Source organism: Exophiala oligosperma (assembly GCF_000835515.1).
Source record: "Exophiala oligosperma strain CBS 72588 unplaced genomic scaffold supercont1.5, whole genome shotgun sequence".
In the NCBI taxonomy this organism is placed as follows: domain Eukaryota; kingdom Fungi; phylum Ascomycota; class Eurotiomycetes; order Chaetothyriales; family Herpotrichiellaceae; genus Exophiala; species Exophiala oligosperma.
The window spans coordinates 1,170,914-1,197,574 of record NW_015622822.1 but is presented as its reverse complement, the minus strand read 5'-3'; the positions used below and the strand labels follow the sequence as shown (position 1 = coordinate 1,197,574).

General features: G+C 50.9%; 9 protein-coding genes and 1 non-coding gene across 15 annotated transcripts; 7 read left to right on the top strand and 3 right to left on the bottom strand.

The window, feature by feature from the left end:
* Window positions 1–35: 35 nt before the first annotated feature.
* Window positions 36–736, top strand: PV06_05770 (uncharacterized protein; the record flags this gene model as incomplete). The annotated part of the gene is made up of 2 exons (XM_016406817.1): window positions 36–149; window positions 197–736. The coding sequence occupies 2 exons, from the start codon at window positions 36–38 to the stop codon at window positions 734–736; spliced, it is 654 nt and encodes a 217-aa protein (XP_016262421.1).
* A 764-nt stretch (window positions 737–1,500) lies between these two features.
* Window positions 1,501–2,317, top strand: PV06_05769 (uncharacterized protein). Its single transcript, XM_016406816.1, has one exon. It carries the CDS (start codon window positions 1,635–1,637, stop codon window positions 1,938–1,940), a length of 306 nt encoding a protein of 101 aa, XP_016262420.1. The 5' UTR covers window positions 1,501–1,634; the 3' UTR covers window positions 1,941–2,317.
* A 2,445-nt stretch (window positions 2,318–4,762) lies between these two features.
* Window positions 4,763–4,858, top strand: PV06_05768. Its single transcript has one exon. It is a non-coding gene; the product is annotated as a tRNA-Thr (tRNA).
* Window positions 4,859–5,179: 321 nt separating this feature from the next.
* PV06_05767 (uncharacterized protein) lies at window positions 5,180–7,134 on the bottom strand. Its single transcript, XM_016406815.1, has one exon. It carries the CDS (start codon window positions 6,870–6,872, stop codon window positions 5,217–5,219), a length of 1,656 nt encoding a protein of 551 aa, XP_016262419.1. The 5' UTR covers window positions 6,873–7,134; the 3' UTR covers window positions 5,180–5,216.
* A 257-nt stretch (window positions 7,135–7,391) lies between these two features.
* Window positions 7,392–9,008, top strand: PV06_05766. Of its 2 annotated transcripts, XM_016406813.1 has the most exons (3): window positions 7,392–7,583; window positions 7,639–7,803; window positions 7,854–9,008. In XM_016406813.1, the coding sequence occupies exons 1-3, from the start codon at window positions 7,553–7,555 to the stop codon at window positions 8,927–8,929; spliced, it is 1,272 nt and encodes a 423-aa protein (XP_016262417.1). In that variant the 5' UTR covers window positions 7,392–7,552; the 3' UTR covers window positions 8,930–9,008. The 2 variants fall into 2 exon arrangements, with proteins under 2 accessions (XP_016262417.1, XP_016262418.1); XM_016406814.1 differs by having other exon boundaries at window positions 7,639–9,008.
* A 1,891-nt stretch (window positions 9,009–10,899) lies between these two features.
* On the top strand, window positions 10,900–12,622 carry PV06_05765 (uncharacterized protein). The gene is made up of 2 exons (XM_016406812.1): window positions 10,900–11,190; window positions 11,264–12,622. The coding sequence occupies exons 1-2, from the start codon at window positions 11,043–11,045 to the stop codon at window positions 12,361–12,363; spliced, it is 1,248 nt and encodes a 415-aa protein (XP_016262416.1). The 5' UTR covers window positions 10,900–11,042; the 3' UTR covers window positions 12,364–12,622.
* On the bottom strand, window positions 12,601–16,398 carry PV06_05764. 2 transcript variants are annotated; one of them, XM_016406811.1, is made up of 4 exons: window positions 16,305–16,398; window positions 15,755–16,033; window positions 13,696–15,707; window positions 12,601–13,647 (listed from the first exon to the last, which is right to left on the bottom strand). In XM_016406811.1, the coding sequence occupies exons 2-4, from the start codon at window positions 15,861–15,863 to the stop codon at window positions 13,045–13,047; spliced, it is 2,724 nt and encodes a 907-aa protein (XP_016262415.1). In that variant the 5' UTR covers window positions 15,864–16,033; window positions 16,305–16,398; the 3' UTR covers window positions 12,601–13,044. The 2 variants fall into 2 exon arrangements, with proteins under 2 accessions (XP_016262415.1, XP_016262414.1); XM_016406810.1 differs by having other exon boundaries at window positions 15,755–16,398.
* A 230-nt stretch (window positions 16,399–16,628) lies between these two features.
* On the bottom strand, window positions 16,629–17,226 carry PV06_05763. 2 transcript variants are annotated; one of them, XM_016406809.1, is made up of 2 exons: window positions 17,125–17,226; window positions 16,629–17,073 (listed from the first exon to the last, which is right to left on the bottom strand). In XM_016406809.1, exons 1-2 carry the CDS (start codon window positions 17,144–17,146, stop codon window positions 16,730–16,732), a joined length of 366 nt encoding a protein of 121 aa, XP_016262413.1. In that variant the 5' UTR covers window positions 17,147–17,226; the 3' UTR covers window positions 16,629–16,729. The 2 variants fall into 2 exon arrangements, with proteins under 2 accessions (XP_016262413.1, XP_016262412.1); XM_016406808.1 differs by having other exon boundaries at window positions 16,629–17,226.
* A 1,932-nt stretch (window positions 17,227–19,158) lies between these two features.
* PV06_05762 lies at window positions 19,159–22,249 on the top strand. 3 transcript variants are annotated; one of them, XM_016406807.1, is made up of 6 exons: window positions 19,159–19,520; window positions 19,571–19,677; window positions 19,727–20,308; window positions 20,364–20,671; window positions 20,718–21,423; window positions 21,538–22,249. In XM_016406807.1, exons 1-6 carry the CDS (start codon window positions 19,460–19,462, stop codon window positions 21,868–21,870), a joined length of 2,097 nt encoding a protein of 698 aa, XP_016262411.1. In that variant the 5' UTR covers window positions 19,159–19,459; the 3' UTR covers window positions 21,871–22,249. The 3 variants fall into 3 exon arrangements, with proteins under 3 accessions (XP_016262411.1, XP_016262409.1, XP_016262410.1); XM_016406805.1 differs by having other exon boundaries at window positions 20,718–22,249; XM_016406806.1 differs by having other exon boundaries at window positions 19,159–19,677; window positions 20,718–22,249.
* Window positions 22,250–22,664: 415 nt separating this feature from the next.
* Window positions 22,665–24,323, top strand: PV06_05761 (uncharacterized protein; the record flags this gene model as incomplete). The annotated part of the gene is made up of 1 exon (XM_016406804.1): window positions 22,665–24,323. The coding sequence occupies one exon, from the start codon at window positions 22,665–22,667 to the stop codon at window positions 24,321–24,323; it is 1,659 nt and encodes a 552-aa protein (XP_016262408.1).
* Window positions 24,324–26,661: the final 2,338 nt, after the last annotated feature.

Sequence of the window (26,661 nt, the reverse complement as noted above, 5' to 3'; positions counted from 1 at the left end):
GGCATCACCGCTGCAGGAGAAGAAGAATTTCTACAATGTCTCACGAACCGATACAGCCAGAGCATTTCGACCTGACACTGCAGTCCTTAAGACTCGCAAGAGGAAATTATCTCCCGTCTTCGCTGCTCAAGCAAGATGGCTCGCTGGAGGTGGTTTCCGAAACGATTGATTACCAAACAGAAACAACCGTGAGCAGAAAGCGGAATCAAACGACCGGAAAAAGCGAGCCAAGGCCGCAGCACTACGAGCAGAGGAGGGGAAGATACAAGCCGACGCCTGGGGAGACCGAGCAGTGGCTGCGGAACTGCGAGCGAACGAGGCGGAAGAGAAGCTCCGCACCGAGACCAGACGTGTAGGGGAGTTCCAGGAAATTCTCCGGGCGCATGTACGGAACTCGCAAACTCGTCAGCGGGCTCTCGAGGACGATCTGGGTCGTTGCAGAGCGGCCCTCGACATCCTCCAGAGCCGGAGCCAATTCCGGCCAAGGGTCCTTCGACAAGGCCCGCGGATGCAGCTGTACCGGGACCAGACCGCGCAACTCGAGGAGGAAATTCAAGACATGGCGGACCAGGTGGATTCTGCGAACCGGCGACCGGACTCAGAAGATCCGACCAGGCAGCCGTTTGCAGATCAAGTCTTCCCCAACCGCAACCTCGATACATGTTTCAGTTGCAAAACTATCCGTCAACCAAGTATGAATTTGGGCCCTCGACCCGGTCAAGGGGCCTGTAGGTGATCCCGACTCTAAGGAAGAATCCGGCTACGACAGCTCCATGTATCAGGCTATCAGAGGTCCCTGAAACTTAAGGTCGCCATGAGCTTATCAAGAAGTCACAGTACCCGGCTATATATATATATATATATATGCACAATTTGGTGCGGTCGTGGTAAGGATTCATGAGCCCCAACTGAGACTTCCCTACGGACTGGACGCCTAGAAGATTTCGATACAGTACGTTGACTCTTGTTGCTCGTTGTGAGGAGCCGCCTTTACCCCGCGACGAAGCTGCTCCTACTTTCTGTTTCTGATGGATGATATCCCAACAAAAGCCTACATGTCACCTGAGATCGTTGAAGGGTTTCTCTTTCCACATGACAAATACCCCCTATATATGAAGTGGTTCGCGCCTGGGAATACTTTTACTTCTTTAAAGGCATCCCTTTCCACCGATCTCAGCAGAAGCTCCTAGACCACCTTTCCGACAGAGCATCAACGTCTCATCTCGTTGCCGGCTCCAGACCGCCCGGCCAGTGCTCATGCCAAACAGTAGCAGGCTAATTTCCCTATATATATATTCAACTCCTACCGATCACTTTCATCCCTTTCCGTATCTCACCTTTGTCACAATACCAGCTTGAAGACATTCGTACGTTGCGGAAGCGGAGTCCAACGAGAATCAAAACCTATTTGACTGCACTTGATGATGCTGGGGCTTAAGATACTTCTTCACGAGGTGTACGAACGAGGGGATGTACTCTACACGAACCAGCCGCCCGACGCCGAGGCCGGTCTTGTTTCGCCGGTCAGAAACTCTCATGCTTCATTTTTCACAGGACGAAAGATTTCGTTTTCTGCAGAAGGGCCATTGTTGTACCATTAGTCTTAACAGAGAAGCAGCAGGACCGTCATCACCATGGAACCAAGTCATGAAGGAACTCATGCCGCCACTAACGCCGACCTCGTCTCGATGTTCGTCTTTGACCAGGCCCATATCGCCAAAAAGACGATGAAGCCGCTCACCAACGCTATACAGAAACGTGCAGGCGGAGCTAGAAAGATCCTACTAACCGGCACGCCGACACACAACACCGAGACTGAAATGGCCCACCTTTTTCACCTGGCCGAACGCCGACAGTGTCTTTGTGTCAGTGAAGGAACCTTACTGCCTTGCTGCATTCTCTCGAAACACCGGATCAGATCGAGACCAGTGTCCATCTGAGAGAATACCTACGCGTCGTGACATTGAATCATGATGTCGTTTTGGCAAGAGAACTCTTTGCCTATGAGGATGGCAACGTCGATGCCGACACTACGACGGAGTCCACAAGGCGCGTCTGGTAATTCCCGTCCACTCGGGAAACAAACCACTGGGTGATAGCGACCTATTAACCACCCAGTCACATTCTGCAGTAATGGGACTCACACCTCGACCAGGCATATCGGCGTCGCAGGTTGTCCTCGAATACGACCAAGGCTTATTTAACAAATAAGAGGCACGGAACATAACATATTTCGCAAGGAGGCAGGAGTCGAGAGCCACCCTGATCCGTAATTACCGTTCTTCGGCAAATATGTATATATATATATGGCTAATCTCACCTCAATCAACAGCCTATATGAGAGAAGTCAACTGAACTGTTCGATGTTGTTGACACCTTGGGCCCTGGCATTTTGCCAGTGTTGCTGCTGGGCGTACCGAATTTTCAGAAGGTTTCTGGTAGTTGTTCTGTCCTTACCGATAGACTACATTTACATCTGGTCTATTTTTTTGGCACGAAACGTCTTGTTGTCTTCAAAGGGCAAATGAATGTGAAAAACGCTCAAATGAACGGCAGAAGAAGGACGAAATAATGATCCGATATTCGATATTCTATATCCCTTCGATCGTGGATTGGAAATCTGAGTCGATCGACAAGGGGGCGTTGCCGGACAAGAGTGGTGAGCAAAAACACAGGGATTGACGTACAGTCACATCCTTTTTTCTCAAGAGCGAGCGTAATCTTCTCAATCATTCTTGACGGTTCACCGGCACATCCTCTCGGGGTACGTGACTGGCACAGGATTTTTATTCCCGTGCTCGATAGAGATCTGACCGTTTCATCTTCAAAGCGATGAACCCGAATGCACCAATTTACATCCCGAGCGACTCTTCCTCGCCGCGTTCACCTGTTGGGCGTGGGCGAAGTTCGTCTCCGATGCAAAGCAGCCCCCTTGTCGGCCCTTCTAGGGTTGGTGGGGGCCAGGCTGTTTCTGGCTCTCAGCCAGGGCCTTCTCATAGGTCTTCGAGTCTCGTGTTCCCCTACCCCTCGGGTCAAGCAGCTTCCTCTGTCGACACGTCTTTACCGCCGCCCCCATCAAGCCACGCTTATCCCCTACTGGTAAGTCGCCACAGAGGACTGGTGTTTACCGCTTGATGCCGCCTGGTTACCAGTATCAGCTTCCTCCAGGGACTCCTACTCAGGGCCAGGCTTTAACTGGGCCTACTTGGTCAACGTCTTCTTCGGATGCCTTCAGACCACCTTCTGGTAGTGATTTCTACACCAGTTCCCTTTATCCGTCACCATCTCCTGGACTGATGATGCCTACGAAACCCCGCAGTATGAGTAGGGATCAACAGGTTGAAGTCTTTAAGGAGCGGCTGGACCTTGATGAAGGGGATGAGAAAGATTTCATAATTTGGGGACTCGAGTGTTTGTTCGCCTGTGAAGTTTCAAATTTCAACTTCACTTTCACTCATCTCACGCACATTCGATCGACCTATACCTTACAGAGCGTGGTTGAGAGAGACCGAGAAGAATGTGGCAGTTGCGACAATCATGAGTACCGACCTGGTCTTCTTTACTTTTACTCGATCAATCTTTTGGAGCATCACTACTGTGCACCTCAGGGCTCCTTGCCGTGCTCAGGGGGAACGTGATCAGGGTACAGAGTGTACCGATGTAAGTCTGGCGCATGGTTTGTTTCTTTGCGATGACTACTCCTGTGTGGAAATGAGTTTTTCCAAACCTCCAAATCCCTCATCGTCATTCCAGTAGTTCAGTCACGAGGACATGGCGAGCTTTCCTTCGCAATTCGAAGTTTATGGAGGACTCCCATGAAAATTCCAGCCATGAGTGCTGAGGTCGGTTCGTTCGTCTGCTCCAAAACTACGGTGATCGACAGTTTTTCTCAACAGCCAGACCTACCAGCAGATCCGGGGTTACATTGTCGGCAACGTCGAGCGGAATTTGTCTGCAAGGGATGTTCCAACATTGGCTCTCCGGCATTGTAACAAGAAGCCTCGTGTTTCCCCGGGTGCGTCTCGGTTTCCGAGTGGCTGGCGGCTGCCTTTTTCAGTGGCAAGTGCGTGAGCTGCCGATCTACCAGGGCGTGCTATTCATGCTCACTGTCGGCCAATCGTCTCGCGCCATGATATCCATGGCTTTGTCCTCGTTTGTGTGCAACCAACCTCGGAGCATTTACAAGCGATATATACAATGGATGACTAGGCGGTCGGCTGGATAGACAAGCGCTGCAAGGCGATGCGCAGAGTAATAAGTGGATGGTTGGGCGTGTCGAGAATTGTATAAATATACTGAAGAGATGAGATTCTAGAAACCCGAGACTCGTACTTTGGGTTCTACTTGTCCACATAATACCATTTGCAGGTATCCTGGCAAAACAAGGGAGGGAGAGAGAAGCATTGAACAGAAAATAGATACTTCAGCACCATGTCCCCGGTTTTTCCACATGCGTCGTCCATGGAGACCATGTGTTTAGGGCGACTGATAGGTAGACAACCAGGGATAGTTGAACTACTCGATTTCGTGCTTGCAAAAGATCAGGTAATATATTTGCTAGATACTCGTACTTTGTTGCAACTGTAATGAAAATTAATTTTATTTTCTGGTTTGAAGACGAAGTTGAGTCGACTCGGTTTAAGGAGAGTTATCCAGATTTCAGCCTCGTTTAGGTGCCAAGATCAGATATCATTTAGTGATTATGTCAGCGATTTTTTTCTAAAATATGAATTGATACCCCGAAATTTTGCATTTAAATTTCGCCTCTATAGTGTAGTGGTTATCGCGTCGCACTTGTACTCGAAAGAAAGAAGCACAAGGTATGCGAAGGTCGCTAGTTCAATTCTGGCTGGAGGCATACGAAAGATTTCGTTTTTGTTTTTTTGGTTGTTTACTTTGATAGTTGTAACTGGGACTTGATATTTAATTTTTTTCTGTTTTTTTCAAGCCGAGGAAAACGGCACTTTTGTGCGGAGTACGAGTGTTTGTGTTTACAAGGACTACGCGGGAAAGAATTTTGACCTTCGGAGATCTAAAGCAACTCTCCCAAGATGTGTGGCATACAGGAGTCTAACTTGCAAAAGAGGAACCGATCCAAGCAATACAAGTGGACGGCTCGGAAGAAGGGCAAGATGAAAGGCTGGAAGCGAGGAAATTTGATCCATTTCATGTACACATCTCAACTCTTTTCGAAGTGAGGGAAGAAAAGTCACTCCCTAGCATCCATTCTGTCGCATCACCTGGGACCATTTCTGCTCTTTTATTCTCAGTAATGCTCTCATTTCCTCTTCGGCACTCTCGGGTCCTTCTTTCTTCTCATCACCGTGGCCCTGAGTCTGAGAGACTTGTTTGGCCTGCATATCCCGTTCGTCAACCAGGACCAGCAGATCCTTTGCCGCGCTTGATTCAAGTCTCCGTCGTAGATCCGCACAGACTTTCTCGCGCCAATAAATCAATCCGCTCTCGGTCAACCCTCGCTCCGAGAGACTTTGCTGCCACTTGTTCACCTTGTCATCGTTGGCGCCGGTTGGTACCTTGATCCCCAAAACCGCATCGAAGATGTCCAGCATGAGGAAAATCGTGTAGAGATTTGTCGGGTTGTGGCGGCCAACCAGTCTCGCCGGGTTGATCAAAAAGTATATGCGGAGGATGTTGACGAGAGCTTCGTCAAATTCCTGACTCTTCAGAGCTTCAAAGATGATCGTCATTGCGATCTCGGGATAGTCGCCAGTCGTGTAGATCGTGGGGTAGTCGTAGAACCGATCCGACTTGGCCATGACGCCCCCAGCCTTTTGTAGGGAAGAGGGATCCTTGCTCACTCGTCCCAAGTGTCGGCCCACGTCTTTGACCCACTGTTCAAATTGACCTGGTAGGTTGGGGTGTTCTTTGGACAGTTCCGCGGAAGCTTCCATGTCCGATTTGCATCTAGGACAGTTGCACTCGAAGAGGTAATCGTCCATGAGCTTCTTCCTCCGGGCACTCACCGAGACCGTGGGGACGACGTAGCTAATACAAAGCTCCTCGCCCTGCTGGATATCCCTCAGTGGTATGAGTTGGAAGAAGGTCTGTCTTTCGTCCTCGGAGAGCTGCTCGGACTTCATCCACCTGCTCTTCATCGTATATTGGGGTCTGTGGATGGCCAAGTTCGGTTCGCAGCTGTGATTGAATTTGGCCACGAGAGGTTCCAGCATGACGCCCATGGGGCCGTGGATGGGGGTAGGGAGTTCGATGGTGTTCGACCTCATGATGAAGATGAGTCTCTGTATCATCTCGACGGTCATGCTGGATTCGGCGAGATGTTTGATGCCTTCGGCCATGTCGGTAATGTTGGACCTACCTCGTCCGGCGAGAATGTGTTCATGAGAGGTCAATGAACTTATGCGGGTCCACTCGTCCTCCGGTATTTTATTCCGGTCTTTAAGCAGAACAACCCGCAGAACCGCTCTGAGGATGGGAGGTGGCAAGTCGTCTGCCACTTTCTTGAAGATTTTACACTCGAATTTGTGATAGGCGTGCCACGCTTCCACCTGGCATTCCCTGCTGCAAAACCGAGCTTTGCGACAACCTCCACAGTCCTTGAGTGACGCTGATGCCGTCCCGGCCTGTGCGAGGGGCAGTTGAGTTGATGTGACAATGAGGCAGTGATAGCATGTCGTCGAGAGGTATTCTGCATCGATCGCCATCGTAGTCGGGACATTCAGTGAACAAAGTGCGTCTTTAACCGACAGAGATCTTTGCGCAAATACTCCTTGGCCCTTTGAAGGGATTGACTCGACCTTGATGGTGTCGGCATACTTGTCGTCGATGTAGTTGACCTCTCCAGCCTTGCGCTGGCTGATCATGGAATCAATCAGTGAGTCCAGCTCCGCCATCTCGACGCCTGGCTATGCTGTGTATGTGTGCAGGTATTGGTTGGTGCGTTGATGTAATACTTATGGCTTCTGAGACTTTGTTTGCCACGATCTTTGGAGCGATATCAGAGAATCCACATTCCAGCTAGAGAGGCTGTCAATGGCTCAAGATGAAGGTCCCCTTCGACTTATCGAAATATATGTCGTGAGCACTCGTCATGTGGAATCTTTCAGTGAATAAATCTCAAAAAAATCGTAGATGTCGCGCCAAGATAAGATTAGATTCTACTCTGCCGGTCTTTTTTCTACTCGTGCTCCCAGATTCTGAGACGATATGCAAGGTATTCCTGACAATCGTTAGTCTTCTAAATATCTCTCTTGTTCCTTTATGAGCCCTTGTCCAAACGAATGGGAAATTCTCGTACATAGTTCACGGTAGAATATATGTACGGAATAGAACTAACTAGTACTCGCTTTTGTAAGGCTGAAGCGCCAACCGAGATCGGACGCAAATTCGCCCGGTAAAGCCGGAGGTGAGAAGGATCTACAACAAAGGACAAAATACTCCGTTGCCGCGAATACTGTGTGTCAACTCTTCACACATTGTCTTATTCCCTCTTCGATCAACCATTGATGTCGGGACGCCGCGTCTATGGATAGACTGCCCGCCTGGTCAAAGCTACAGAGGCCGAGTGTATGAGATGTATTCAAAATCCAGCGTCTTCGCTAGGGGTACGAATCTTGCCCAAACATATCTCGACTGGACACATCTAACTATAATCCGCAGATCTCGATATTTCTCGGTTTCCGATCGAGCTCCTACACGCTGAACTCGCAAGGCGACAGGACACAGACACCAAACCAGCATGTGGATCGTCGCAGAACAACGAGACCTATCATCTCGGCAGCCATGTGTTCGCCCTGTTTCTCATTCTTATACTGAGCACGCTGGGTAAGCCGGCCGGTTGTCCTCCTTGATAGTTACCACTGACGACGGTCTAGCATGTTCCTTTCCAGTCGTGGCACGGCGCTTTCCTGAATTACCTATTCCTCACCGATTCCTCTTTCTGTCCAGACACTTTGGCACCGGTGTCCTGATCGCGACCGCGTTCATTCACCTGCTGCCGACCGCCTTTTCGTCCTTGACCGATCCCTGCCTCCCCGATTTCTGGAGCAAACACTTTCGCCCGATGCCTGGTTTCATTGCAATGCTCGCAGTGTTTGTGGTGGTGTCGATAGAAATGTTCTTCGCCAGTAAAGGAGCAGGACACAGTCACAGCAACGAATGGGAGGGAATACCGGACGAGCCAAGGCATGTGCACAGCAGAGGAGGTGAATCGTCTCATGGAAACGGCCACATATCGCTCAATCAACTAGACACGCCTCTGACGCCGTACAATGACGGGACACCAAAGCCGCGGAATTCAATGTCTAGCGACTCGGGTTCCGACGATGACCTGGATGCGCTGGATCCGATCGCTGACGAGTCTGCTACTTTAAACCATCCGCACAAGAGGAAGGAATCGGAATATGATGACAATGCATTGCGTCGACACGCGACCCCTTCGGACGAGAATCCCCGAAGACTCTTTCTTCAGTGCCTCCTCCTTGAGGCGGGCATTTTATTTCACAGTATCTTTATCGGCATGGCCGTGTCGGTAGCCACGGGGACACAGTTTGTTGTTTTACTGATCGCCATCTCCTTTCACCAGACATTTGAAGGTTTCGCATTGGGAGCCCGCATTGCGGCTTTGATACCGAAACTATTCGACGCGAGTAGCCCCAAGCCATGGCTCATGGCGCTCGCCTACGGAACGACAACACCCATCGGGCAAGCTATCGGAATATGGATGCGAGAGTTATATGATCCAGCTTCCAAAGTCGGCCTTCTCATGGTTGGAATCACCAATGCCATTAGTAGTGGCCTGTTGTTGTTCGCTGGACTTGTACAGCTCATTGCAGAGGATTTTCTTAGCGAGAAGAGTTATGAGAGCTTGAAAGGACGGCGAAGGATAGAGGCTTGTCTCGCTGTTGGGTTGGGCTCCCTTTTGATGGCCGTTGTTGGAGCCTTTGCATAGCGTTGTGAATACTGTATACGAAGTCACTTATAAATCCTCAAGCATAGCAATGTACATCGGAGAACCACTAATCCATCGCGTACTCGTAAACTATTTTCCGGTTAACGCACGCAAGAAAAGCTACGCTTGAGGTCAGCTGCCTAACTAAACCTGAGGATTACTTACCTATCTCGGTAGGTCCTCCGTACGTAGAATAGTGCATGCATACGAAGCACCTAGGTATGTCATCATTGTCCCAGACGTGTACGGAGAACGGAGTAACATAAAAAGGCTGTAGTATAAAAAGCCGAGGTCCAATATCTACCACCACATGCGAGGATATAAGAAGGCACTTGTTCGTATAAGAAGTATTTTCTGTGTTTACTCCGTACATGTACAGCTAAAAGAGACATCACTTCTGTACTCATAAAGGATATTGAGGTCGTCAAGAGTCAAAAGTAAAAAGTCAAGTACGAGAATTACCTGCAGAGTAAACCACCTCATTTACTTGTGGAGTAGTGTCGTTGACTTTGCCCAGCCAGCGATCATGGCCACGCTCAAAACCAACACGTACAAGTCGCCGACGACGGGGAGACAATGGTCCTACCTCACGGCCGGGCCCTCGGACGGGCCAGTGATGTTCTTTTTGCACGGTTGGCCGGGAATCGCGTCGACTTGGAAACACCAACTCGTCGCTTTCGGCGGTCTGGGCTTTTCGGTCGTCGCTCCAGATATGCCGGGCTACGGCGGGACGTGGACGTCCAAGGACCCTTCCGAGTTTGCGCTCGAAAAGCTGGTGCCGCAGTTCATTGAACTTCTACACGACGCTCTCGGTCGTCGGGACGCCATCTGGATAGGCCACGATTGGGGCTGCGGTCCTCTGTGGGCCATCGCCTCCCACCACCCGGAAGTGTGCAGGGGGATCGTGGCGCTCTCGGTGCCCTACCGCACCCTGGAGATGGGCCTACCGACTCTCCTCACGCTCATAGACCGTCAAGTCTACCCGGAGGACGAGTATGCTTACGGACAGTTCAGTTACCAAGTGTTTTACGAGCGGGACCCGACGGTGGTCGACCGCCAGTTTGAAACCGACCTCCCCAGAACCATCAAACTCATCTACGCAAAAGGTCACCCGGACGTGGGTCGTGCCCCTAGCAGACTCTCACTCGTCGCCGAGCAAGGGGGTTGGTTTGGAGGGGTCGACGCTCCTGTGCCGGATGTGCCTCTCGATCGGACCGTGTTGGATCAGGAGATTCTGGATGAGTTGGTGGCGGGTGCTGAGAAGAATGGATGGCACGGTGCCACAGCTTGGTACCTCAACCACGCAGCCAACGAAAAGTACTCCCGTGAAAAGAGCCTCGACGGCGGAAAGTTGAGGATGCCTGTCTTATTCCTGCACACCGAGTACGACGCCGTGTGTCAGACCGTGTACAATCCAAAATTCGCGGCCGAGATGCGTGAGAAAGTAGAAGATTTGTCGGAGCTCGTGCTCAAGGCTGGACACTGGGGTGCATTGGAATGTCCCGAAGACACAAATGCCGGGATAGCCGAGTGGATCGTGAAGCGGGTGAGAGATTCATGGCCTGGTCCGGAGGTGAAGAGCAAGATGTAAAGGACAAGAAGTACGAGATATCTTATAATATCACATATCGAATAGGATACTATGTGTCAAGTCCATTTTGTATCTGAATCATCGCGTCGGGATGTGCGGGCGACGTGATTTCAATAGTATTGATTGTGACAAACAATATGGTAGTATTTGGATGCTTAACACCGATCTACCTTTGCTTACATCAATATTGAGGCAACATAGCCCTGGGAAGACTGTAGGGAAGAGGTACAGTACGAGTAGAAGGACGAGGTATTCCCTGTTGGGCGACGATGATGCCAAGACGCTAATCCCAAATAGTCAGACTTAGGTAAGGCGCCTCCATTATTTGTTTACGTGCCTCGTCTGGACTTCGTACTGGGACCAACTGTGACCTGCAAGTTGGGAACCTCCAACTTTGGTTTATTCCAGCTTCTACTTTTACTCGATTTCCACCTTTTGCCTTGGATCGTTCACTGCCCCTCAACGACTACACAGTCACGTATACATCCTACAGAACAAGCTCAGACAACGCGGCACACGAGAATGGCACCCACTAACGCGCGCAAGAGGAAATCCGAGGAGATCGAGCAACCTGCTGGCGCCGTGACACCTACTGGCAGCCCTTCTCACAAGAAGATGAGAATCACGCTGTCTCAAAAGCAAGCGCTGATAGACAACCTACAATTAGAAAGTATGTCACGACGATCGATGACATGCCCGTCTGAGACGTACAGATGAACACCCTCTAACCAAAACTTCCCTAGTCACCGAACGAGCTCGTCAACTTCGAGCTGGCTATGCTCTACAATGTGCCGACCTTCGATCTCGCATCGAACGACGCGTCAATCGAATTCCTCTGGCTCTCCGGAAGATGACAATGGGAGAGCTCATGGCGGAGTACGACGACAACGTCCAGAAGCCACCACACTCTCCCGTCAAACAATCCACCACGACGGCCTTGAACAAGGATCGACCCCTCCCACCTCTTCCACATCAACAGCAAAAACACAAACCCACCTCTCCGATGCGTCCCCAGCCGGCAGCTGCAGCACGAGGCAAGAAGCGCAAGAGTTCGTCTATCCGGATTGCTTCGGACAAGGAGAACGAGAACGGTGGGATGTACAATCAGGACACGCTCCCCGTCCAAAAGAACACGAAACGCACCAAGACGGCGGCGACTACCACCAAACCCACAAACACAAAAGCAACGTCCGTCCTCTCCCCTAGATCCCACAACTCTCGCACCCTCCCACGCTCCCCGATCAAGGAGTATCCGGTCAACACCTCTCCGGTCAAAGGTAGCATGATCGCCCGGCCAACGTCACCCCTCAAACCGGCCTCACCGCTCAAGACCGCCGCCACGGCCGTCTCGGCCAGCGTGCACGGCATGTACGAGCACGCGAAGCGAGGCGCGACCGCTCGTCTCAACCGGACGGCGTCAAAGGACAAGGCCACGACGACCACGGCAACCTCTGCTAGAGGTGCCATGCTCCCACCACCTCGTCCAGCCCCATCTGCACCGAGCAGTCCACAACAAAGGACGGTGAGCCAGGCCAGCAACCACAGCACCAGCACCGACATCTCCACGGCGTCGAGTGGAACGACGATTGTCAAACCAAAGCGTGGCACTCGAGCAGCTACGACGAAGAGCACCACGACGGCCAAGGCAACCAGGACCGCGGCTTCAGCAGCACCACCCAAAAGCCCCCCCGCCCCGGCGAAACGAGGCGTTGCCAAGGCAGCCAGTGCCGCGAAGACTGCTCTAAAACGTGGCGGCACCACGACAGCAACCAGAAAAGCTGCAGCTGCCACCGCTGCCGCCGAACCTGCCACTGGACGGAGGGTGTTGAGGAAGAGGACTTGAGTGCTTTGGCTTTGGGTAGCTATGGATCTGTGTGTACGGACAGTGTGAATTATGATCGTGTCTGTCAGTTTTTTGAGAAAGGAAAGGGTAGGGGAGTACCCAGGTATCGACGCGTAGCTACCTACCTAGCTTGCTTGAAGCTCGAGCCCAAGTTTATGGATTCGGCTGTTCTGTTGTTTGGGCGTTCAATTGGTTGCAGTATCGAGCATCAAGGACGGATTAAAAACATCATCACGTGTTTTGTACAGAGTTCCATTTCCTTTTTTCTCATTTTCGAAGTACTGTTCCATTCCATTTGTGGTGCCCCATAATTTACATACCTAAGGTGGTTTGGAAAAAGCAGAGCTGCAAAACCGCAAAAAATCTTGACCCCTTCTGTGAGGTCCCGCGTTGTTCGAACAGCCTGCGCGCGCGGTCTTGTTCTCGAAAGAAACAAAGAAAAAGAAAAAGAGCAAAAACTTCCTGGCCGCCCAAATTTCGAAATCTTGTCTCTCTCTCTCTCTCCCTCGTGGGGAAACTCCGTACTGACACACAAGAAAGAACCACGTCACTCAACTGACTCACTCACTGGACCAGCCCCCCGCTGTCCTTGGGGATCTCCTTTTTTTTGGTCTTCGTCTCCCGTTTCATATCCGTTTTCAGCCGTCACCTTGCAACTTTGGGAACAGAGGTTAATCAACCCTAGTAATCAAGCTCTGCGCTTCCAGCTGCGTGAGCTGCTGCTTGAGCACCAGCACCACCCCCGCTGCCATTCGGAGCGGCGTCGAGGTCTTCGTAACTTTTGAGGCTTCTTCCTTGAACGGCCTCTCTGGGTCCCATGGCATTCATGCCGCCACCTGCACCGTCGCCCCATTTTCCACCACCGCCGCCACCACCTTGGGCGATGAATGCCGGGTTGAGGCCGGGGGGCAGATTGCCACGGAGCAGACCACCCATGTTGTTGTATCCTCGTTGGCCATTCCGTGCATTGCGATCGTAGGGGCCGGATCGATTGCCATATCTGCCACCGCCACGACGAATCGGACCGCCAGTGTGGTTTCCACCGTTCATACCATCGCCACCGAAGCCAGACGGAAATGGTGCCTGCACACCTGGCATGTTGATCATCGCGTTCTGGCCAAAGGCCATCATGTTCATGCCCATGTTTTGCAGGCTAAATCCACGGGGCGTACCAGAATTGAGATGATGATTGTTCGGTAGAGGAAAGTGTCCGTTGGAGTTGGCATCTGACCGAGATGGTGCAATGTGCGACGGATCAAGGACGTAGTGGTTGACAAGTTCGAGCTGCGACAATTAGTTAACACCCAAAATCATAATCAAAAAGAGACTTACGTCTTTCTTGAGTTCCAAATACCACTCCTCGTGCCTCTTTTCCACGTGCTTCTTCCAGAAATGTTCTGCTTTGAACAGCTTCGTGCAATCAGGGACCTTGCATCGGTACTTGGCTTCATCTTCTTGCTTGACCCATTTGGCGAGTTCGTCCTCCAAGGCTTCCTCGACAGGTTTACCTCCAATCTTTTTCAAATCGACGTATTCTGGTTCGAGGATTTGGAGGATCTTTTCCTCAAAGGTTTTGACCCAGTTGAAGGCTCGAAGTAGCTGCTGGTCATTCTTGTTGAATTTAGAAGCACGCTTTTCTTGGACAGGACTCATCGGTTCGTCCTCCATCCCGTTCTCCTTTTTCTTGCCGGGGAATGGTTCGCCTAAAGCGCTCGCGCGGGCAGCAGCCTTGGCAGCAGTGCTCAAGCCAGCTCTTGGTCGTCGAAGGTGGCCACCAGGGCACTTTCGAACCAGCTCATGAACCGAATCCGCCTCGAAGACACAGAAGAGACAAAAGTTGTGCACACGTCGAAGATATTCCACCATCAGGTCGAGCTTCTTCTTGATCACCAGCAACTCCTCGTCATCTTGATCCTCTTCGGTCTCTTCGCCTTCTTCGCCCTCTTCATCGAATTTGATTTCATCATCGTTGTCTTCGAAGTTAGGCTTCTTCGGTCTCGGAGGTGGCTGCAACAGACCTTGGCTCCTCATCTGTTCGACTCGTGCGTCAATCTTGGCTACGCCGCTAGAAGCGTCCTCCCGACCTAGTTCAGCATCTAGCTTTGTGATCAGTCTTCTAGCAAGTTCGTAGTCACGTTCAACGCGCTCGGGAGCGGAGAACAGGTCCCAAAGGGCCTTCTTTCGGGTTGCAATAGGAGCATTGTGGACGCCAACGTGGCAGGTGAAGTCGCCTCTCACAGGGTCCGAGATAACTTTGCCATTGATGAGCTCGAGGGCTTTTTGAGTCGTCGACTGCTTCTCAACTTGCGGCTTCTCCTCGCCTTCTTCGGCTTCCTCGTCCCGACCATCACCCCGCTCGACCTCTTGCATGGCATCACCATCTTCTTCAGGTGCAGGGTTGAGCATGATCCAGCCAATGCGATGGAATTTTTTGGCAGGGTTAGGATCACTCAAGGATAATCCTCGAAACCCGCCGTCTTCTTCGCCAAGATGCTCTTTGCAGAACTCCTCGATCCGCTCTCTGCCGACATTTGGCGCGAGTGTCTTGATGAGAAGGGCGGGCTGATTGACCAAGTCGTCTCTCAGATCACCACCTTTGGCTGGTACCAGATCCAAGACACCGAGGACCTCACCACCTCCGACGGTTTCGCCCTCTTCTTTCTCGACCATACCTCCAGCACCATCACTGTCATTCTTGTAGATGCCCTCCAAGGTGAACTCGTCGAATGCACCGGTGTCCATCTCCTTCTCCCACTGATCAAAGATACCCTGGCGGAACTCCATCAGGCGCTTACGAATAGGCTCTCTGACGTCTGAGACGTAGCGCTCCTTGAACCACTCCTCGCCTTTGTGAGCCATGACGAATTGTCTGGCCATTGTCACCTGGAAGTCTTGCTTGTACTGATCGTAGGCTTCTTGGATCTTGGATCGTTCCTTTTCGCGGTCTTCTTTGGCTTCCCGATCACCCTTTATGCGGTCGGAAGGCCGTCTTCCGCCATGTTTCGCTCTTTCCTTTTCTTCCTTGAGCTGCTGTTCACATCTCCACCAATCGGCAAAGAAGCTAAATCCGGCTTGCGTACTGAGCGTCAGAGGATTGGCTAGCGGATTTACTTTCATGGCGGGTTTCGCAACGTCCTGGCCGGGCACATAGCGATCAATGTTCGCCGCAGTCGGAGAAGGTGCTCTTCGGCGATCGTCTCTCTCTCGTGTCGCAGTGCGATTAGGGTCGTAGTGGTCGTCTCTAGCTGGCCGTTCGCGTTCGCGTTCTCGGTCAGGCTGATAGCGATCGATGCCTACTGGGGATCTCGAACGCGGCCTTGGGGCCGGACGACGTCTGTCGTCAACTGTATTCAATCAGTATCACTGCAGCGGACCGAAGTGGCCATCATACCAGGAGAGCGACGTCTGTATGTATCTCTTCTGTCGTAGTCATCGTCTCGCGCTCTGTAGCGAGGGGACCTTTCGGCGGGAGGGGAACCATAAGCCTCGTATGGATTCATTTCGACCCTTGTTTTCCAACACCGTCAATGTTTTCTTGATCAGAGGCCCGGTTGACCTTGGATTTTTTTGTTAGGTTTATGACATCTAGTTGGATGGTGACTAGATGTTGCGAGGGAGGTCAAGTAATATGGCCCGTGTCGGTTCGGGAGAGGAGGAAGCTAGGAAGAGACTTGAAAGATGTTAGACTTGAGTTGAAGCAATCCAATGACAGCATCGTGGTAAGAATGTGGTCCGAGTTCAAAGAAGGAGGAAAATTCGCAGGCATTGAAGCCTCTATATAAGTAAAAGCAGAAACAATCAAGTCAAGAATATAAATCTGAGCCTGAGGGAGGCGATTGGGGGCTTTTCTAGTGAGACAAAAAGTGAGGCCGCCGTTCTCTCGACGGCGGGATAAGGTTGGCTCGACAAGATAGAAGGAGGAATCGAGGTTGTCAACCTACAAGATGAGAATTGAGAAAGGTTCGAATGGCTAGCTGGTGTTGCAATGCGCGATGCCAGCTTGTCTGGTTGATGGGAAAGAAGAGAACGAAGGAGTGACAGCCGTGGGCGCGAATGATCCGAGAATGACCAGACGGCTGGATCGAGCGAGCTACACGACAACTGGTCGGCGGCGAAGCCTGGACTGCGAGAGTTGTGGGACGGCGCTACAACAACAGAATGAATCAATTGGACCAACGAGGAGGCCATATTTGACATCACGTGATATTATCTTGGCATCATTTGGGAGGGCGAGTATTCAAGTTTACGGAGTAAAGAGGAGGACATTCTTGTTAGAGATCATGATCGAATTGAATTCCTGATACCGAGCTCCTGTATACATGGTTCATCCCTATAGAGAACCGACATTCGTAACAAAAAGGTGTATCTACCGCTCAACATGCTCCCCCGTTGGCATACCTTTGGCGAACCACTCGTCCAGCAATTCCCAGTCCCTTTCATCCAATGCAGGCTCCTCTGTACCATACTTTGCAATGAGGAGCCCTGACAGACTCCCATCGTTTAGTATCGCTTGCTTGTTGGCTCCTGACCCAGTATCGTCATGCCAGCCATGCTCTCTGAGAACATTGTTGCGTTCTGCCAATGACCTGTTTTGCGTGAACCCCTTGAGGAAGTCGAGATTTTCGTCGTCAAAGACTGCATCCTCAGTACCGTGCAGGTTGATGATAGAGCATGCCAACTTGTGTTCACGGATTTGTTCCCCCGTGTTCCCTGTGATGGTTAATGCTGGCATTACCATTGTAAGAGCGCCATTTCTCTCACATGTTCCCTGGGTAAATGACATGGTGATGGTACTTTGTGTTTATTTCAATTGTCCGTGACCTTTCTGGAGATAGTTGAACTCTCTGCTAGACAGTTGGCATTAGAGCGAGCACGTTGAATCAATTATAAGTCTTCTAAAATGTCATTGTATTTTCAGGGTCTCTTCTGCTGACGACATTGAAGGGTCGCGCGGCCAATCGCTAGCTACTACGGGGTTGTATAGGCAACAGGCAGCCTCACCAATCATCGTGGAGATCGGTGGCCGATGTTAGAGCTACACCTCGTCCCTTGCCTACCTTGATATGCATACATACCTACGAAAAGTACAGTACGGCAGCAAACGACGATACCTAGACAACTACTCGTAGGGCAGCTCTACTGCCTTCTTAAATAGTGGCAGAAATCTACCTGTGGAAAGGGAAGTTCTTAGGCAATTGTTCCTAGACGCCACAACATGCCCTGACTCCAACCCGAGAAAGCTATGACCGCCCGAACAATTCTGATTATACGAAGACCTCATACCCAGTCCTTGTCGACAAATACAACAGCAGGAACTCGTAATCTAATCATTCTGTTATCGAAAACTCTTGAAATGTTTCAAAGTGTTTTCGTGAGGCTGGCTCTGAAAGTTGTGGCCGACTGTGGTAGTCGCAAGTCGATCCTCAGTTAACTACACTGCTTGCGTCGAGCTCACTCGCGTCAATGACCCTGAGAGGTCGATGTTGCATGTCCTTCTTGCATGTAGATATCAAAGCCAGGTCCTGACGGTGAAGCCATTTCTTCAAGATCGTGTCTGGCGTCGCAACAATTGCCTCGAATTGCGAGCTTTTGCAGCCTTTCGGACAAAGCCAGCCTGGCGCACTTGCAGTACTGGACGAGGTCTTGACCATCTGCGACAGTATCCTCGGTCGTGTAGGAGCATCACCCGGTTTGGATTATCCGTAAGTGCAGGACACCTACAAGTCAAAGACGCCATGGCTTCTGTCAGTGTGGCGTACAATCAACCCACTCAAGACCCTGTGGTCCGATGGCAGCTGTCATAGTATGCAAAGTATTTCCCTGGTGTATGCCATGATCTGGGTGCAATCTGTATCCGAAGCTTGACTGTAGGTGGTGTAAAAGCTAACACGAGGCCAGGACAAAAAGTACAAAGCACTGTTCCTTGTCAAGACTTCCCGGAATCGACCGGAAACTTTTCAGGAAATGAAAAAACAAACTATGAAGAACAAGGCAAAGATTTGTTTTCACCAACAAAAAAATGGTGTGATGTCTGAGAACTAGTGACTGACCCGTATTATTTTTTTCTTTGCTAATCCACCAGCCACAGATACCGCGGCAACCAGATGAAAAAGGACATTTTATGCCTGCAATGAGTACAGAAGGCTGGCAATGAGGACAGGGGAACCCTAGGCGAGCCAGGGATTGATCAGCCCAAGGTCGGTTGACGGCGGGCGTGATGGAGCATTCGGTGGAAATTGGCTGGGCTTATCACAGAATTTGCCTGTACCTTTACTCGGTAGAATCGAGGTATTTCTGAGAGTAGACTTGTTGGTATCCGTCTTTTAGGCATTATTCTTGATCATACTCCATAGGTGTAGCTTATCTGATTAGCTCGTGGGTCAAGGTCTCAAATTCAGTGCACATGTTTTTCCAGGGTCGAGTGGGACGTCGTGGACAGGCCTGTCGAGATCATGCGGTTGTAATGAGGAGCGAAGATTAGACTCGATACCTTTGGTGGGAGTATAGTGTGTGATACAAAGATATGGGGAAGGATGCTGCATTGTAGATCCATGTATGTATGAGATGCAGATGACCAGATTCCACGACGCCTTGATGATGGTAGATGTTCGGAGTACGAGGGCGAGTAGAAACGACGTCAGGCCATGCGTCTGGATCTGTGTGAGTGGATGATGAACTGGGGGGACTACTACTAGGTACTACTCGGCCTAGCAGGTATTTACTAGGTGCCTAACAGTCCAGTAGTGATTAGCCCCTTGGGTACTCGTGCTCTTTGGTGCGGGGGAGCTCAACGGGAAGCTTCAAGCTTCTGCATCTTTTGGCGTCACCAGCGTCTTTCCTGCCCACTCCACCCCAAATTCCCCCATCGCTGGCCTCGCTGCGCATACTTCATCAAGCAGAGCATTCTCACCGACTCACTCTCTCTCCCACACACACACACCAACACCTGGCTCGACCTAGGGCATAGTCCTTCCTTCCTACACTACCTACACAAGATGCCCTCCTTGCTCCAGTAACAACAACACATACCTTCCTCTGGTCCCGGAAGCGTCGAGGGCCTTCTTCTCTCCTCCCACCGCTCCCCTCCTCCGCCAGCATGGCACCTATAGGCAGAGCTGTCTTTGCGACGCTGCTCATGAACGATGCCTACCTTCCAGGCTAGTTGCACTGCCACTGGAGCTCTGTTGCGACGCTGACCATGCTCCAGGTGCTATGGTCCTCGGCCACTCTCTTAGAGACAGAGGTGTCAAGGCTCCTCTGGTAGCTTTCATTACCGTTGACAGACTTGCCTCTGACACCATCAACGAGCTCAGGGTCTGTATCTCCGCCACAGGCTTCTCTGCACGTATGCTGACCTGTGCAGACCGTATATGATGAAGTCGTGCCCATTCAACAAATCACGAATAAGAACCCGGCCAACCTCTACCTCATGAACAGACCAGACTTGATATCCACCTTTACTAAGGTTGAGCTGTGGAGGCAGACACAGTACACAAGAATAATATATATGGACGCCGACACCGTCGCACTGAGAGCACCGAATGAGCTCCTCACCGTCGACGCGGACTTTGCTGCCGTTCCAGACATAGGCTGGCCGGACTGCTTCAATACTGGCTTGATGGTCCTCAAACCCAATATGGCAGACTACTATGCTCTGTTGGCCCTGGCACAACGAGGTATCAGCTTTGATGGAGCTGATCAGGGACTACTTAATATGCACTTCCGTGACTGGGAGAGATTGAGCTTTGTATACAACTGCACACCTAGCGGCAACTATCAATACGTGCCTGCTTATCGGCATTTCCAGAGTAGTATAGCGGTGGTACATTTCATCGGGCAAGACAAGCCTTGGACTCTGGGGAGGGACAACAGGTATAACACTGGCGTATATGGGGAGCTCCTGGGCATGTGGTGGTCTGTCTATGACCGGCACTATCGACCAATGGTAAGTCCGATAATAACGATCACATCAAAGGGGTCATGTTCTCAATCGTGTCCAGACCGTCACGCACTACGATACCCAGACGTACACCTCAACCAAGAAGGTACAAGATTATGTCCGCGGAGAGGAACCTCTATATGTCCCGAGCTACTCCAGCCAACAGCAACAAGTCCCGTCTCCTCAACAGGGACAGATTCCTCTTCCTCCAGAGATCACCATACCTGGATCTAATTCGCATCAAACTGTCAAAGTCGAGATGCCCCTGGGTGATGCTCCAACGCCGGCAATGCGATCGGATTTTGCCCCAATTGCTACAGCTGAACAGAGGCGGTTTAGTGCACCGCATGTAGAATGGGAGCCTTCAAGGTATGCTCTCAATTGGTGATGATTACTAGGTATTGACACCGTTCAGAGCACCGCCGCCTGCACATTCAAAACCCGAAGCAGCCAATTTCCCAACCACCATCTACGATATGTCGAGCGATACCCAACTTTTCCAGCCGCCAACTAGGTATCCTGAAGCGCCGAAGGACATGTGGTATCAAGTACCGGAAAAGACTCCTGAACCTATTAAACCGAGACAGATTTTCCCATGGGAAGCACGAGCACCCAAGCCTACCCGAGTATTTCCTCAAGCAAGACCACCTAGTCCTCCTCCACCACAACCAGCAGAACAAACAACGCTCGGAGTCCAACCTAAAGAGTCGTCCGCAGAGGTCACAGACCAGTCCAAGGGAACGGAAGAAAGCCCACCCACTCCCACACAGCGAGAACCAATCAACCCCTGGGAAGCCTTCCAGCAACGGACGAATGCTTGGGACGATATGCCTGAAATCGAACGATATATGCGAGCACTAAGCCAAGCAAAGAAAGGAAAGTTGCAAGTCCTACACCATACCCCGACCCAGCGTTCTCCTGGTGGGACTGCCATTGCCTCACCTACTACTGCTGACTCCCAGCGGCGACCGAGTTTGAAACTGACCGATTTCCCTACCGAGATCGAACGACCGAGCTTACCCGTGACACCAGCGCCGATCCGTCGAGCCACGATATGGGGTCAGGAGAGAGACGAAGAAACTTTACCTACAGCTGAAGGAGTGCCAAAGCAAGAAGATTGGGTGCGTCGATTCTCCTCCTACCCCACGCCTGATTTTGCTGCTGCGTTGCGTTCCACCCTTGTGCATGATTTGCCCCATGTTTTTTATTGGAGATGCCAATATTGTGGAAAACAGAATCCGGTGTCGAAGCTCGAAGAACTCCAAAGACGACAGAGCGAGGTATTGATGTCGCCTAACGTTGCGAAGGAGGTAGAGGAGGCGGATGAACTACCGCAACGTGAGATGCCGGAGAGCAACAGCAAGGAAGCAGTGATTCACAAGACGGAGTTGGCGATATCCCCGACCAAAACACCAAAGGTGCCGAAGCCAATCCTGAAGGCACCTCATTTCGAATTGGGACAGGAACCGGATGAGCCGGCTAGTGATGTGAAGAGAGAGACTGATGAAAAGGAGGATATGCCAAGCCCAACCTCTGCTCGCCCGTTACCTCAAACTGCAGTGGTATAGAGAACCTGTAGGGTGAGAATCAAGAGTGGTGCAGTATGTTATTGATTGGAGATGGGAGACGGATGATTTTTAACGACGGTAACGACTCTGGTGCCTTGCTTTACTGGCTATAATCGAGTATCCATTTTGGATCCTTTGCATCGCAAGTCAACATTTGGCTTATTGTGTTTGGTGATGATGGCATTTGAATGGCGTTGTGGGTTTATGTTTATGCGTTTATGATTTCATGGACTTTGGCCAATGGGCATTCGTAATTTGGGTTTGTTTATTTGTGTAGCGATATATCAAATGAGCATAGCGAATGCTTGCCAGTCGTTCTGATCGAATATCCTACGGAGTACGGAATAGTTTGACTTCTTTAATGAATGATACAACTTGGGTAGAGTTCTCTGAGTTCATGGCCAAAGTATCTGGTTTGTCTCTGTGACAGGGAGTGTGTATGGAGGATGATTCGGGCCTCCTCTCCTCTTCTTGCCAGCCTCGCCTTTTTCTTATCTTATTAGCGCCACGGACGTCGGACTACTTGTACCCGTGCCGTTGACATATTATTAATACTTCTCGTACGAGTGCTTCGTAGGAGGATGCGTCAAGGTTGTTTGAACACGTTTCCTTGCAGAAGAGAGTGCTCGGTCTTTTGTTTCCCAGGGTTTTTTGAGGACGAGTATGAATTGTCAGTGTTAGGAGTGAGAGCGAGGACTTGTCGAGTCAATTTCACAACAGAAGCCATTCTTGTCGGTCAAAATCCTAAATCCAACGAAAACAACAACACGAACGAAGAACGGCAATCAGCAAGTATGATGACTTATAAATTTGTCAATCTGTCACCGGAACAAATTGAAGCCCGGCGCCACGCCCTCGATCGAGCAGGGTGGCATGCGTGGCTCAGTCCGGTCGTCTTGTTGGTGGTGGTTTATGTGTGTCGCCGATTACTCTTTTGGTCCCCTGGCACTCGAGAATTGAGACGGATCGGCTGGGTTCTCGAAACGACGTACGTTTCCGAATTCGGTCCTCTGTCCGTGCAGTTGTTTGGACTCGCGTACACGGCGTGGCTCTTGTTCTTGGTCTTCCGCGGCACGGGGGAAGATTACATGCACCTCACCAAAGCGTTTGGCCACGTCGGCGTCAGTCAGATGCCCTTGCAGTACCTGATGAGCGTGAAGTGGACAGCACTTAGTCCCGTCGCGGCCGCCACGGGATTGAGCCACGAAAAGGTCAACGTGTACCATCGCTTTTTGGGGCGGGTGGTGCATTTGTTTTTGGGTATACATGCCGTCTTGTATTTGAGGTTCTTTGCAAAGATGGGATGGTTGGAGAAACGCGTTCGTGACTGGGACGTCAGGTTCGGGTTGTTGGCGTTTTGGACCGTCAATTTCCTGGGGGTGTTGAGCCTGCCGGCTGTCCGGAGAAGGGCTTACCATGCCCTGTTTTGGAGAAGCCATATCGTCCTGGCACTTGCACTGCCTGTGTTTGTCTTTTGGCACGTCAAATGGACCAGGCTGTACGTGGGTCAAGTGGCCGTGGTGTGGGTGTTGAACGTGGTCACGAGGAGATTCTGGGCCGGGGAGGTCGTCCAGGTGAGGAGTGAGGATCTACAGGGAACTACCGGTTCGAATACAACACGGCAATTGGTCCAAGTGAAGATGAGCGTGCGACAGGGTGGGAGACTCGCAAAGGCGACGCCGGGTCAGCACGTGTATGTGCACGCCCCGGACGGGGGTGGCGTGAAGAACCCGTTTACGGTTGTGAGCGTGACAGACTCACATCCAAAGGATGGTGTAGTCGAGGTGATGCTTGTGGTGAGAAGGTTAGGTGGACCGGGGACCAAATGGTTGGCGGAGGTGGCGAAGACGGGAAAAAAGGTCGACATCCGGGTCGAAGGACCTTATGGTGATGCCGGTGATCATGTTGACAGGTTGGTCAATGTCGAGACGACGGGTCCGGTGTTACTTATCGCTGGGGGTGTCGGTGCTACGTACACATTACCGTTGTACATGGCGCTATTGAGCAAAGCCAGGCGACAAGGAGTTCAGAGGAACGTCAAGATGGTATGGCTTGTGAAGAGTGTTGCGGATGCTGCTTGGGGTGTTGAGGTTTTGCGACGCCATTTACCCGTTACAGAGATGGACGTTGATGTCTACGTTACAGGTGAAAGTGCTAACATGAGTCTTGCACCTACGCAAGACTCGAACATGGTGTCAGGGGGAGGAAAATTGCTTGGATTCAAGATACACACACTCGGGGAAAGACCAAGTATTGCTCCAATGGTGGACAACTTTTTCGCTGCCTCAGCTGCAGGTGGTCAACATGACTTCAATGCCGACGAGGTTAATGTCTTTGTCTGTGGGCCAGCGTCATTGTCGGCGGATCTGAGGAAAGCAATGGGGAGGCATGTCAATGCATCAGGTATCAAATTGAGATGGATCGAGGAAGTGTTTGGATTCGGAGGGAGTTAGGACCAATCATACGCTCTGCGGGCATCTGCGAGCATCTGCGATACGTAGCATTGAAGTAGAACATGCATAGATTGTCACATCGTGAACCATTTCCCTTTGTAAGTCTTTGTAAGTCTTTGTAAACGATCTGCTCCGATATTTGTTGTTAGTAGGAGCGATACAGTCCCTTGTCATGCCAAGTCCCTGCAGAGTAGTGAAGGAGTCGATGGAAACCTCGGGACTGTAGCAGTCGGAACAAAAACCAGGAATGAAGATGCAATACCGAGAACTGACAAGGTCTACCATTACCCCCGCTCGTTACTCAAGGATAACAGACCTGATACCCGGCCATAGCCTGTGATGGTGCGGAGAGAAGCACCGATCGGAATATACAATGGTCTTCTCTGCTGTGATAGAGTGATCCCATTATGGCTTTGGTCAGGAGTCGATGACTTTGCTTCACTGAGAACTAACTACCTTTGAACTTTCAAGAAAATCTAATCACCCACACCCGCAAGAATGTCATACGACGACCTCAGAGGAAAGACGTTCATCATCACAGGCGCCAACTCTGGTCAAGGGCGTGCGACTGCGCTGATGTTGGCGGAACAGGGCGCCAACCTGGGTAATGTTTTCGCACCCATCGGCGAATGACTGGCTGAGGTTGGTAACTGACGGGGTTTCAGGGCTCTTGGATATTGTCAAACCTGACGACGTGGTCGCCGAAGCTTCCAAACTGAAAGGAGGAGAGACACTTGCTTTTCAGGTAGACGTCACCAACTATTCTCATGTCGAGGAGGCTGTCAAGACGACATCTGACCGCTTCGGTGGAATCGACGGTGCCGCAAACTTGGCGGGTACAATCGGAACACAGGGATGGAAGGGAACAGGATACTCCCTGAACATCATTGAAGATGAAGATTGGGACTTCATGCTAGGAGTCAATCTGAACGGTGTCAAAAACTCGATAAAGGCTGAGTTGAAGTATATCAAAGACAATGGAAGTATCGTGAACGCCTCCAGTATTGCCGGTCAAATGGGGTCGGCGACAAATGCGCCCTACGGAGCTGCCAAATGGGGTGTCATCGGCCTGAGCAAGAGTGCTGCACAGCAAGGAGGAGCACGTGGGATCAGGGTCAACGCTGTTGCTCCGTGAGTTCTTGTGAAGAAGTTCGAATGCATCTCGGGACAAAGTACAGAAGAAGATCTGACAGCTATTGTTCACAACAGAGGTTTCATCAATACCCCCCTCCTTCACGCAATCGGGGATCCCGAGAGAGTAAACCAATTGGTGGCACAGAAGACGGCTTTGAAGAGGACCGGCCAGCCTGAAGAAGTTGCGAAGCTATTGCTCTTCTTGCTGAGTGATATGTCGAGCTATATTACAGGAAGTGTAATGCAGCCCCCCTTCCGCCGACCTCAATTTCTCATAGGGAAAGATCATTCAACTAATAAAAGCTATAATAGACTATCAATATAGATGGAGGTTTTCAATGAACGCCCCGAAACCAGTATGGTCTGGGGATTAGCAGGACTGAACTAACAAGAAGCACACGGTCAGTCCCTGGCAAAATTGTTTCATGAGAGCAACTGAAAATGGAAATGTGAGTTAAGGATGACTCCAACGAGCAAATCTTCCATTGCGAGGGAAGACTGGACAGGGTCTGATAGGTAACTATCCAAATACGAAACGCCTTGTAGCATACATCCACATCGAAAACTGTGGATCATCGCAACCACGCTCGAGTGATAATAAACACGAACAAGTCGGAACTCTTGCCACTGCCTCATAGTGATACTTAATAACGGGAATCGCCTCATCGGAAACATTCCGAGTGCTTATTTACCGAGAATAGTGACTTGACATTTCCGAATGACAAGCCGTATCCCTCATATATTTCCATCAGATTCAACTACACGTGTCGCTCTCACAGCAACACCTTCAACAAGAGATAGTCAATATGGATTCCCGTCTGAACCCACATACTCACCCCATCTCCGATGCTGTTCGCAAGGCGCGTCAAGCTGTCCTCTCAAAAATCGAGCAAGAACAGCAAGAGAGCCTTCCATGGTACAGTTGGCCTACTGTTGAGGAATATAGACTGGCGCGACGACAGGGCTCCCACGGATTTCCAAAGCCCGTGTTGAATGAAAAGGCCACCTTTGTAAATATCTTGGGACGAGATGACCATCAAATTGAGCTTCGAATCATCAAACCGGAGACCAGGTCTGCCAGGGGGGTGTGGCTTCATTTTCATGCTGGTACGTGCGTGGTACAATCGTCTCTCTCCTAGAGCCGAACCCCTAGTGTATAGAGCAATGCCTTTTCCTTTCAAGACGGCTCCCCTTCACAGAACTG

Coding starts and splice junctions, on each gene's coding strand:
- PV06_05763 (XM_016406808.1), bottom strand. CDS start 17,146: ATGTCATTTACCCAGGGAACATGTGAGAGAAATGGCGCTCTTACAATG.
- PV06_05769 (XM_016406816.1), top strand. CDS start 1,635: ATGGAACCAAGTCATGAAGGAACTCATGCCGCCACTAACGCCGACCTC.
- PV06_05766 (XM_016406813.1), top strand. CDS start 7,553: ATGTATTCAAAATCCAGCGTCTTCGCTAGGG. Junction 7,584..7,638: donor ATCCAGCGTCTTCGCTAGGG/GTACGAATCTTG, acceptor TATAATCCGCAG/ATCTCGATATTTCTCGGTTT. Junction 7,804..7,853: donor TCTTATACTGAGCACGCTGG/GTAAGCCGGCCG, acceptor ACGACGGTCTAG/CATGTTCCTTTCCAGTCGTG.
- PV06_05764 (XM_016406810.1), bottom strand. CDS start 15,863: ATGAATCCATACGAGGCTTATGGTTCCCCTCCCGCCGAAAGGTCCCCT. Junction 15,708..15,754: donor ATACAGACGTCGCTCTCCTG/GTATGATGGCCA, acceptor GATTGAATACAG/TTGACGACAGACGTCGTCCG. Junction 13,648..13,695: donor ATTTGGAACTCAAGAAAGAC/GTAAGTCTCTTT, acceptor TAATTGTCGCAG/CTCGAACTTGTCAACCACTA.
- PV06_05765 (XM_016406812.1), top strand. CDS start 11,043: ATGGCACCCACTAACGCGCGCAAGAGGAAATCCGAGGAGATCGAGCAA. Junction 11,191..11,263: donor AGACAACCTACAATTAGAAA/GTATGTCACGAC, acceptor AAACTTCCCTAG/TCACCGAACGAGCTCGTCAA.
- PV06_05762 (XM_016406805.1), top strand. CDS start 19,460: ATGGCACCTATAGGCAGAGCTGTCTTTGCGACGCTGCTCATGAACGAT. Junction 19,521..19,570: donor GAACGATGCCTACCTTCCAG/GCTAGTTGCACT, acceptor ACCATGCTCCAG/GTGCTATGGTCCTCGGCCAC. Junction 19,678..19,726: donor ACACCATCAACGAGCTCAGG/GTCTGTATCTCC, acceptor TGACCTGTGCAG/ACCGTATATGATGAAGTCGT.
- PV06_05767 (XM_016406815.1), bottom strand. CDS start 6,872: ATGGCGGAGCTGGACTCACTGATTGATTCCATGATCAGCCAGCGCAAG.